Genomic DNA, 12594 nt, shown 5'->3' on the forward strand with positions numbered 1-12594 from the left:
TGGGAGTTCAGTGACATAGCCATTACGCTCACTGCTGGTCCTGGCTTTTAAGTTTTTATATAAATGTGGAATAATATTTTTTTAGAAGTAGCATTTCTATCTGTCAAGTCCTTATTCAAGACCAGTAGAGGAAGGGAGAAGACCAGCAGTAGGTGTCTTTTTTTTCTTTTGTTAGATTTATTTTCTCTGAGAGAGAGGCAGAAAGACAGAGAGAAACCCTCAATGGAGTCTTGATGTCACAATGTATCCTCTGGTTCTCCCAGCCCCAAATCATGGGTAGGTACATGCCTCAAGATGCGAATTTGGAACCTTTCCATGTGTGTCAGGTTGGAATCTTCCCATGCGTGTTTTAAAGTTTTGCTGTTGCACCAGTGTCTAGTCTGTGCTGTGTGTCTTTTCAAGAAAAACCGAAACCTTTTCAGGAATATAAGCAGAAGTTCATTTAATTCTCATTGATTGGAACTGTGGTCATTCTCACATGGCCATTCTATGGCTAACAGAAAGGCTTGGGAAGATAGATGCCAGTGTTTCCACTGCATGAACTTACTCTCTCAACTCAAACCACTTACTTTCCAAAATTCCGGAACTATTTGATTTAGAAAGTGGGGGAGAGCTTAGCTATTTCTTCTTCATGGTAGAGGCAAGCAAGAATAAAATTGTTGGAAATTAGTTTTTATCAAGCCAACAATGCCTACCTTAGAGAAAATGGCCATGGTATCAGGTGCTTCTGTGAAAGACTGATCAAGATGAGACTGAAAAAGTGATTTCTGTATTGGGTGATGTGGGGTGTTGGTGCCCTTGATGAGAACAGAAGTAGAGACTGAAGTTCAAGATCAGTAACATTTGAAAGGCTTGGTAAATGACTCAGGCTTTCTTTTGAAATCCCACAAGAATCTTGCCCTAAGTAGTTAGGGCAAAATGGAAACAGACAACCCTGTCAAAGCCTAAAGCCAATCCCCTCCAGGATCAAAGATACCTGCTTTTACTGTCTGCCTTCTAAAGAAAAATATAATCCTCTTTCTTTGGGGCAAAAATAACTTCTTTAGAATATCTTCAATATTTTATCTTCTATGTCTGGCATCCAGTAAAAATTATGAGCTATGGTTAAAAAAATAGAGTCAGGGTGGGTATGTGAATAAATGAGTGTGAAGGATTGACCAGAAACAAATAAAGCAACAGAGGATGTCAGGCCTACAGGTATTCAGATAGTTAAACTTAGCAGATAGTTCCTTCAACAAATATTCATTGAACATTCAACAAATTACAGTTGACTAGCTGCTAAATGCCATGGATTTGGGATATATCAGATAGTTCTGGCTATGCTGTTACCCAGATGTTTCCAAATACCTGATAAAAGTAGTAACAAAGCTTTAACCTTAAATCGTGATTATCTAAAAAAAATCATTAATGTTGAATGAGTTTATTGCCTGTGCTGAATATACTCAAAATGATGATGTTGTATACCATCTAAAAGATAGTACCTAACCAGTCCCAAAATATTTTCAGCAATTATAGTATTCAGTATTCTTAGACTAATTGAAGTATCTTCTAAGATGACTGCTTTGATTCAAATTTTATCTATATTTTCAGTTTACATTCAGTAACTGTGGATTCTAAGTAAATTATGTTATTAAGCATTGAGAATAAGGTAAACTGTGAAAAAAAGAACTAATTCTGAAGCCACCTAAGAGGTAGCTTTTTTTTTTTGAGAGAGAGTTTTTTAAATTTTTTTAAAAATTTTTATTTTTATTTTCATCATAATCTTCTTTGTATTATATTGGATTACATATAACTTTACAGTGTATTACATTGCTTTTTCAAAAGGGAATGCCATGCATGTCAGTCAATACAGACATTAATCTCCCCGCTTTATCATTCAATATCTTTTCTATGTTTGTCCCAATCATTATTATTATTTGAATTATTTTTTAAAACAGTCAATCACTATTTCTCATTTTGCTTGTAAAAAGACTTTACTCATCATGAAATACTTCTCAGACCAATCCAGTTGAGAATACTATACATGTCATCATCAACAGGTAATAAGCCATATCTGTTTCTCACTAACGTCCTGCCTCTCTATTGTTCTCTTGCTATCTTTCTCTATCATCTTCTCTTCACCCCCCCATTCCACACTGTCCTATTCTCGTTAAGTACCTTCACTGCTTTTATGTCCTCCAATTTTTCACTCAGAGAGAGAGAGAGAGAGAGAGATTTTTGATATAGGGCATGTGTGTTCTCTGTAGAGACAAGAGAGACAGAAAGCAAGAAGTTACCCCCCCAGGGGAGATGGCCATGCTGCAATCCTTTTTCCTTCATTCTTCTCTTGGGACTTTGGGCATGCACATGCACAGGAGTGAGTTTTAAGCCACCAGGTCTGGGACTCAAACTGTGGTTGAGTGTGTGGGAGTCCAGTGGCATAACCATTATTCCATCTACTGGTCTAAGAGGTAGCTTTTTAATGTCTTCTTAGGAATTGGTAACTTTCCAATTTTTTAGCCAATGACCAGATTAGACATTTAAGAAAAAAAATGGGCCAGCAGATGGCATGATGGTTACGTCACTGGACTCCTACATGGCCAACTATGGTTTGAGTTCTGGACCCAGTAGCTTCAAACTCAAGCTGGACACATGTGTGTGTGTGTCCAAAGTCTTGAGAAGAGAATGGAGGAGAAGGGATTGCAGCATGGTCATTGCCCCGAGGGGTGATTTCTCACTTTCCGTCTTTCTTTCTGTCACTCTTTCTCCAGTGAGCACACATGCCCTATAGCAAAAATCCTTCTTTAAAAAATTAAAAAGAAGAAGAAGAAGAAAGAATAGACTCTATTTAAGAAAGCATAATCTGGCCTAGCCATAGTGGCACAAGAGGAAAGTCACTACTGCATGAGGTTGGAGCTACATGGGAGACCTGGTTTGGACATTAGTAGACCCATCATCCTTGTTAAATGGGAAGCTGCAGCAGAGGATCACAAAAGCAAGAAAAATAAATACCTCTCTCTCCTTTTCCATTCCTCTCTTCTTTATCTTTCTTTCTCCCTTTCCTCTCAAAACAAAACAAAAACAATCAACAACAAACTGTAATTCATAATTGCATTGTAATGATGTTTTGGAGATAATCAATTGGTATAATCTATTTTTTTAAAAAATTCCTCTTGATAGCTTCTCTTTTCTCTAACTTTATTTCCGTAGAATCATTTAAGAATTTTAGGCAGTTTTCTTCCAGATAGCCAAAACTAGTTCAACTCTTTCTCCCCTGAACTATTGTAACAACTTCCAAATTGGTTTTCCTGCCTTAAACATCATTCCTTTTAAATTTGTCATCTATACTATGGCCACTGTGATCCCAGTCTTAACCCATGTCATTCTTACCAGTTAAAAAGACTATAGGATGCACATAGCCCTTAACTTTCCAGCCCTTACTAATGCTATCTAATTTCCTGTTAGTTTCACTCTTTCTCAAATCATACCATCATTAATTTTAAACTTCTTTTAGTTTCCTACAGTTATGTTCATATTTTATGACTCTATACCTTTCCCTGAAACACCCTTCTTGGCTGCTTAGTTGGCTAAATCCTCTTTATTCCTTGAATCTATTATCATGTGCTCCAGGAAGCTGTTCCTGAACTCTTCAGCTCTATTAAAAACACCATTCTGATAGTACTATACTACCCATATTATATATAGCATTTTTTTTACATGCTTTATCTTTATTTTACTGTAAGCCCTTTTCTTTCTTCCTTTTCTTTTCTTTCTTTCTTTTTTTTTAAGAAATACATCATGGCTTTATTTGGGGTAGGGTTTCTTAAGTGAGGCCTTTTAAAACTCACTTCTGTGTCAGGGCTATGTTTTGAAGATCAAAGATGTAAGGCAGATAAGTGGCATACGATACTCCTTGAGTAACCTTATAGCATCCTGAGGGACAAAAACTAAACTATGAGTTTTTGTTTGTTTTTATTATTTATACTTAATCACTGTACATCTTTATATCATACAAAATGGGTTTTCCCAGTGGGAATACAGTGCATATTAGCTAAGTCATAGATATTACCATGTACAATATCATCAACACATTATTTTCATTTTTGTTTCTGTAAAGTGTTTTTGTCCCCGATCCCCTCCTTCCATCCCTTGTTACCGCCCCTTCCTGTACTAGCTCTAGTATCTTCTGCTTTCCCTGCTATTATACCTTCTAGTCTTTCAGTTTCTGCCATGGACTGCAGACATTTAGTACATGTTAAGTGGGGACATACAATGCCTACCTTTCATAGTTTAGCTTGCTTCACTTAACATTAAATCTTCTATATTTGTCCTGTGAGTTTTTAAAAGACTGTTAACTTATTTGTTTTGCTAGGATATTATATGACTCAGTGTTGAACTTGTCTGACTGACCTAATTTGAGAAGTTTACAGTCCAAGTATCATGTCCAAAAATATTCAAAACAATTTATGGAACACAAAGTGTAAGGCTGAGAAATAAAGAAGGAGGATAGAGATAGGAATATTTATCAAGAACTCTAAGATAAGGAAAATTCCAGTGTGCTATCTCTACATTTGCTCACCTGGAAAGGAAACACTAAGATTCTTTTAATATCTTCCTAATATAAAATGTAGTAGTTAAATATATGAGTTAATATAGTGTTAAAAAGTAACTCCTGGTATGTCTAAGAGCAATTTCTTTTTTTGAAGAATGGAAAATGTGAATTTTTTTGCTATTAGTATTTTCCGATTCTAGTGAGCCTATAAGAGATATTATTAGGGGCTGGCAAGTGGTGTGGTGGTTAAGGGTGCTGGACTCCCACGTGACTGATTACGGTTTGAGTCCCAGACCTAGTGACTTGCTTTCTCACTCCCCCTCCCCACCTGCTCTTGCTCTGTCCCTCAAAATTAATTAATTAATTAATTAAAATGAAATAATTCTCTTAAAAAAAAAGAGAGAGAGATGCTTTTAGAGTAGATAGTGTTATGGTAGAGCATCCAGCTGCCCTCACTTGCAGAAAATATTTCTCAGAACAAATTGTTTTTTGTATCCATTTCATAGTCACTAAGTAACATTCAAAGCTGTAGTTTAGATTCTAAATGTTGACCTATATTGGACGTGTATTGGAGGAATACTCTGATTAGATGACTTACTCACTGCTATCTCAGATAAAGTTTTAAATGTCACTGCTATCTCAGATAAAGTTTTAAATGTTGGTTACTGTATAAATCAGTTCCTTGTGAGTTTGCCAGTATGCATCAGTTCTCAGAGCCAAGAAACACTGGGTGAACTGAAGAAAGTGTCTGGTCTTACAGAGTTTTAAACCCTGCAAATCCAAATCTTACTCGTTACCTGACATTCTTACCCCACTCCAGCCACCTGTGATGTCTAGAACAATGAGCCTTTTTCTTTGCCATTTATTTTTGTCAATATATTTGTTTATAAACAGATTACTTGATAGTTATATATGTATTCTGCTTAATATGTTTTAGAATTATTTTGTTAATGTTAACCATATGGCTATCCAAAGGTAAATTTTCTTTCTTAAAATATTACACATTATAACTGATAGAGAATTTACATTTCCATCAAATATTGCCTTTTGTAGACAAAATATTAGTTGTCATATTTAAAACTTCTTTTTGCCTCTTCAGTTTTATCGAGCAGAAGTTGAAGCACTCCATTCTTCAGGTATGACAGCTGTTGTTAAATTCACGGATTACGGAAACTATGAAGAGGTGCTACTGAGCAATATCAAGCCCATTCAAACAGAGGCATGGGTACGTGATCCAAATTCTGTACAAAGGCATACGCTATTCTAAATTTGCTTAAAATTGGCTACCCGTAAAATAAGGTTTTAAATAATTATACTGAACTGTAATAAAAATGAATGCATTGGAATTATGTTTCTTGTATAATGCTTTGTTGTATTATGATCTGGAAATACATGCTCTTATTTACACGTTTGCCAAAAATTTGTATGTGTAAAATGGGTTTTTATGCATATTTTTTCTTTTCCAATTTGTTGCTTTGAATTTGACTAAATTATGTCCAGCACTTGTCACATTTAAATTTCTATTAGATACATGCATATTATTATTTTAGTTACATGTAAAATAAGAAAAATACTACATTACATATGAATTGACACTCTATTTCCTATACAGATATTTATATATGTATAGATTAAATATCTCTGTTTAATAATTATTTTACTGATTTGGTTGCCAAATGTTATGCCAAAGCTATATGACAAGTTTGATGATGTAAGTTAAAACTATTGGCCTCATATAATCCATTTTATACAGAACTTAGTTGACTTTATATAGATAGATTCTGAAGTAAGTTTAGGCAAAATAGGAATCTTACAACATATTAGAATTTGTTTCATAAAGTTTTTATTTTTTATTTCTCTCAATTTATAGTTAATTATTAATAAATTTATTCAAATGATAAGCCTAATCTGTTGCTATTTCCACAAAATAGCAAAATATGAGAGGAAAATTATATCATCCAGATAGTCATCCTCAACATTTAAGCATACATTGCTTTTCCATGAACTGTGTTTAGTTTTGATCTTCTTAAATTTTTCTCTCACATCTTTGGTGGGGTCCCCTTTTCCCCCTAAATATAAATAAAACAGCAACAAAAAGTCTAATAACAGTAATTATGTTTGGGGCCGTAAATCATTATTTTTTTTTACCTTTTTATTCTAGAAAAACTATCACTTTATAGATAATTTATCATTGCATATTTTACAGTATAATATTAATAATGGTTCATGTTTCATTAAAAGATTCTATTCCTCATGCTCATTCTCTAAAGTTTAGCTACTTTTTTACTGAAAGATTTTAATACCATCAGTGTATAATTTCTGTCTTTTTTTAGAGAAACTTGATATAACCATGTTTTTATTCTCATGGTTCTCATATGTTAGCTATTTTCAATCTATTTTTGTCCACTAATATTCACATTTTAATCTAGTTTTGATGGTGAAAATAATTACTTATTGAATCTATGCTTCTAGAAGTTGAGTCCTGGTTTGCTATCATTAAGTGGTCCTAATTTTTTTTTTGGCTGTAGCAGTAGAATATTCAAAATAAAATGCCTGCATTATTTAGTTTTTAAAAATTTTTAGTCGACTTAATAAGAAATTAAATTTATTATTTTCTCTTTAGAGAAGAATGTAGTTTTCTATCTTTGTTTCTTCTCTCCTCCTTTTTCCTGTTTTAGGGTGGCCATTACTGGTGAGCACACTTGTTATTCCTCACTATAGCACTTCCATTTAAAGGTGTTTGGTCCTGAGTGATCATTTTCTTTCTCAATTCAGTGACTTCTCTTTTCTCCCCTTAATGGTCTTCATTGATTTGTCCTTGATTTTAGGTCTGTGTAAACTCAGCTGGACCATACACTTATCAGATGGCACAGCCTATTTAGTGATTCTATTCTGACCTACAGCAATACTTTCATATTCTTCCTTCCCATTAGTGAATACTGTACTCATCTCTGCTTTATTGAGCCATTTTTTAAACTAATTCCTTTTTCTTCAGTTAACTTGAAATCTTATAAGATGCTTAAAATACTTTGTAGAAAAAAGCAGGATAGAATCACTAAATCTTTTATGTGTTCTAGTATTTCTTTTTTCTTAAAGTTAATCAAGTAATTGTCAATGTTTTATCATTTTGCATGGATCCTGCACATCATTGAGGAAAATATCAGCCATTCTTTATCTGTGAATAATTAACCTAATCTCTATTTAAAAAAAAAATCTATGTACATATACGTAAAAAGCCCCTGAAGAAATACAGTTGGTGTAGCTTCCAGTACCTGTAGAGTCAGTATAGTTAGTTATCTTAGCCTCAAAGTATTAATGGTAGAGTCTCTGAGCATTTTTTTCTTTGTGTAACTAGGGAATAGTAACAATTTATAACTTATTTCAAGATGTACAAAATTATCAAAAGCAGAAATTTATTGTACCAATAAGAAAGTAATTGATAGGTCATACTAAGTTAAAGGGCTATAGAAGTGCAGGGAAATTTTTAGAGGCCTTAGTATAATTATTCACTCATACTATTGGTTTTAGGGTGAATTAGAATTTTTAATTTTTTAACTCTTGACTATGTATGTGCTTTACTTTTTTTTTACTGTGAGATGATGTCATATCTTTTTTTTAAGAGTTTAAGTTTGTTATTGGCACAAGATTTTGGAAAACATCTTGTTTTCCCATATGTAGCAGTCTTCATTTAATTAAAAATTTTTTAAGGTAGCTTGCAGTCTACAAAAAGCCTGCATATAAGCCAAAAGCCTTTATAGAAATAGTTGCCTGGATTGTTTCTTAAAGGTGTAAGGCTAAATCACTACATTAACAGCATGAAATATTAAGAGACACAGTGACTATATTGATAGTCTGTTGTATAGAAAATTAAAAATAAAAATCAAGTTAATACTTTAAGTGTTAATGTTTTTCTCATGGGGTTTAGAAATTATTTGCTTAAATTTTTCTCTAAGCCAAACAACTGTTTCCCGTTTGGATACACCTTTTTACTTCCAGAACACACTCAGTGATGACATTTTAGATGGCTCAAAAGTATTTTCTGATTATGGTCACATATTTCTTCAAAAATGATTTAATAAATTTTAAGTTATTGTTTCTTCTAAAATGATTTATTAAACTTACGGCTATTAAACTTTAAACTGAGTTTATTGTTCTAACTAGATGTCACCCGGTTCTTTTGGCTATTGTAGGATATTCTCTCTTAATTTGGTGAATTAATTATCATGTCTAATGTGAGATTCACAGTTCATTATTAACTGGATGAATGCTTTAATTTTTTTGTTTTTATTTTTGTTTTGTTTTAAAGAATGGGTACTTTGAACATTGCAGGGTTTTTCTTATTTTAGCAAACTTAATGAAGATTTATGCATTCTTATATTTTACTTGTAATATTACATATGGGAAAATAGAAAATACCATATTGTATTTTCACAACTGTATGAGAAAACATTTAAGGTCAATGAAAACATGCTATTTGTGTTCCCTGTAGGATCTTTCCAAATCAGTTTCTTTTAATTCTAAAACTAATATGTGGAAACCAGCAAAAAGATAACACAGCAATTTAGAAGCACTGTAAAATACCCTGGTACTGCTCATACAAATCTTTGGTGGTTGTTGGTTGTAGTTGATTCTGATTTGTTCTTCCAAACCTGGAAAGACACTGACAAGTCCTAGTTTTACAAGGACATTCATGACCTGAGTTCTGCTGAGACTTATATCACAAGAAGTATTTTAGAACACAGTAGTTTCTAAACTTTCTTTTCAGGCGTTCATAGTATATGGTTCTTGGTATCAGGAAATGATCATTGTTCAGCTATTGGTCCAGCTAGAAAAAAAAAATGATAGTGTCGATAGTGATTCATTCTAAGACCTTAATATACATATTATCTTGGGTAGTAATTCTAGAAAGAAACAGGTGGGTTTTTATTGTCTTTTAGATGATTATTCTGTCTTAGGTATTTTCACTTATTCAACAAGTATCGTTGCGTATCTACTATGTCCCAGGAGTATTCATTTATTCAACAAGTATTCATTGCATATCTATTATGTCCTAGGAAATTTTCTAGGTGAAGGATATGTATTCACATAAGTCCACATAACACACACAAAAAATCTCTGCCCATGGGGTCAGCAGGTGGCGTAGTGGTTAGGGCGCTGGACTCCCACATAGTCTACCACAGCTTGAGTCCTGGACCCAGTGGCTTGAATCTCCTGCTGGGCACATGTGTGTGTATGTTCAAAATCCTGAGAGAAGAATGGAGGAGAAGGGATTGGAACATGGCCATCCACCTGGGAGGGTGATTTCTTGTCTTCTGTCTATCTGTCTCTCCAGCAAGCACACATGCCCTATACCAAAAATCTCTAAAAAAAAAAATCCCTGTCCTTTGCACAAAGTATGAAAGTTACAGTTTCCATTATATGAAACATACTTAAACATTTCTTTAAGGTATTTATTCATAAAGTACTAGTGGAGAAAGTCCTTGTTTACTGAAATTTGGAAGCTTTAAAATAAAATACTAATGGAGAAGATTCTCTTGTTTATAAAAATTTTTATTTCAATAATGTATAGGTTTTTATTATATTTTATTCTACCTTAGTTTGAAGATAAATTAAAGTGGAAAAAAATTAGAACTTAATGAATGTTATCTCCTCTATGAATAGTTATTGACTATTTTATTTTTTTATTTAAAAAGTAAAATTTGTTTTTAAGAGGGTTTGTGATCTGTAGAAGAGGGTTTTTATAATAATTATATTTTTTTGCATTAGCTTACTATAAAAAAGCTTAATCTCAAATTTGACTTTTGAAGTAATTTTATACAAATTTATTTTATAATGGGTTCCTGGGAAGCACATTTGAAAGTTTCTTTTTCAAATTTAAATAGCATGTGTAAAAAACCATAAGTTACTCTACCACTAATAAAAATATTAAAAGAATCATAACTAAAAAAGAAAACCACTTACCTATGTAATGCGGAAGGTGATGGAGAGTTGTGATATGTAAATTGAGTTTAAAATGAATCCTAAGTGTATTAGAGCAAAGTCATAATAGGACTTTAAATGACATAGTGTTAAAATTAGGCTATCACTAGTTTGTATTTGATATCAAAAGACCATAGTAGATCCTCTAAAAAGGATAATTGTTATTAAAAACCATTAACTTCAAAGGAAGATCAGAATTATGTCTCAGTGAGTTTCTGCCAATTAGTATTTAGTAAAAAGTGAAGTACCTATTTGATTGTAGTTCAGAAGTTTTTTATTCTTTCTGATAATATTTTTTAATTGGTGGATATAACTTATCATACGTAAATTTCTGCACAGTTTGGTGAAGGTCACTGAAACACTAAAATATATTTTCTTCTATTGTACATATTTTGGGAAACTTTCCTTTCAAAGACTTCAGTACAGTCTGTGTTCTTTTATAGTATATACACAGAGTAAACCAGATTGAAATTCTGTAGCTAGTTTAACCCCATTTAAGAACATAATTTTTAAATTATGGGCCTGCAATTTGGGGATTCCATGCAATATCATTAAGCTTTCTTTTAATAAAGTTTGGTTGTATTAGATGTGCTTTCTTTGTTACCTAGCCTTTTGCAATACCTGTAGGAGGCTGTGAATTAAACACAAAGAGATATGATACTGGAGATATGAAAGCTGCTGACAGATGATTCATTCATAAATGCACTTCGTGTGCATAAATATGTCACCATATCTACCTGTTGAAATGCAGATTCAGTTTGTGCTAGCTAAATCTAACAGAATATTATGAAAATCTTGAGATTTAGTTTTGACCCAGCTATGCCATTCAATAGAGATAATTTATTCCACCATTTAAATTAATATTAAGAGAATAATATGCTATGTAAGAATCTGTACAAAAGTATTGTTTGAATTTTGGTGTTTGATAACAATATAATGTGATCTATTTAAAGAAACTATACAAACATACATTTTTGAAAGGTTTCTGGATAATCTGAGTTTTCCTTTATTGAGTCACAAATGTACAGATCATATTATTTCATGTTACTTCTTTTAAAAAACAAAATCACTCTCCAAGTGAAATAACATGGTAGGATTTTACCTAAAATATGCTATCTTTAAAAAAAAAGTGTTTTAATGAGACTATTTAATTTGGGTCTAGCTTTAATGATATTTTCTAAAATAATATTAAGCCTTTATATTATTATTATTATTATTTAAATATTAATATTATGTATCAGATCAGCATAACTATCTGAAAAATCTACAGCATTTTTATTTTTTATACATGAATAATAATAGAAGATATTGCATTGTTTTATTACTTAAGTTTTCCCTTTATTAATGGCTACCCAAAGTAGGGACTTGTGACCAAATGGTGTTGGTTAATTAAGTAATAAGTTCATGATTCATTTTACATTTATATTTCTACTGAATATTATATAATTTTGTTTTTTTCCTTCAAAGTTGTCTTAAGGAGGCATGGTGGGTGAGAGCCACAGCTAAAGGGGGCTGATATTGTCTGGTAAACTGTTCCCTTTGATACTTTTGATTCAGGAGACCCAAGGCTTGTTCTCATCCCCGTGTAAATTTTGTCATTTTATCTGCTTTACTTATAGGGACTTGTAGAGTTCTGATTTCAGACTGCACTAAATTTTACCATTCCTTTACAAATATATGCAAAAGACTTGCTGATATATTCATTGTATAGGAAATAAAGTAATAAAATAAATGAACTCGAAGGACATTCTATTTTATTTCTGCGTTCTCCAAGATGTCCATCTTATACTGGATTTGTGTCACTATGCTTTAAAAAAAATCTAAAAAGTAATCTTTCCTGAATAAAATAAAAAAATAAAAACAACAACCCATAATTCCATTTTAGTTTCTGATGAATTTCTGAGACTCTTTGATCTGCATCTGAGACAGCAGAAAAAAATGTGTTGCACCATGGAGTTTATTTCCTTTTAGATGAAACCCCTTCTTCAATGCAGCTTTTTTCTTCTATGGTCAGTGATAGTTGGTGGAGCTGGGCTAACATGGACTTATAATACATATCAGATTGCATACCACAATAAGTTATC

General features: G+C 32.4%; 1 protein-coding gene and 1 long non-coding RNA gene across 7 annotated transcripts in view; one reads left to right on the top strand and one right to left on the bottom strand.

Annotated features, from left to right (window-relative positions):
* TDRD3 (tudor domain containing 3) overlaps positions 1-12594 on the top strand; it is a 154123-nt gene that overhangs the window by 116230 nt on the left and 25299 nt on the right. For all 6 annotated transcript variants that reach the window (XR_001371296.2, XM_027776610.1, XM_027776609.1 and 3 more), the window contains one exon: positions 5631-5756. Coding sequence is in view for 5 of the 6 variants with exons in the window: in XM_027776610.1 (XP_027632411.1) it covers positions 5631-5756 (126 nt within the window). In the remaining variant the exon portion in view is untranslated. The remainder of the gene's footprint in view (positions 1-5630; positions 5757-12594) is intronic.
* The window catches only part of LOC102497198 (uncharacterized), a 41465-nt gene continuing 37574 nt past the window's right edge, over positions 8704-12594 (bottom strand). The window contains exon 3 of the long non-coding RNA XR_336287.3: positions 8704-9356. This is a non-coding gene — a long non-coding RNA (uncharacterized LOC102497198). The remainder of the gene's footprint in view (positions 9357-12594) is intronic.

The sequence above is a fragment of the Tupaia chinensis genome, unplaced genomic scaffold (assembly GCF_000334495.1).
Source record: "Tupaia chinensis unplaced genomic scaffold, TupChi_1.0 Scaffold000686_1, whole genome shotgun sequence".
NCBI lineage: Eukaryota > Metazoa > Chordata > Mammalia > Scandentia > Tupaiidae > Tupaia > Tupaia belangeri.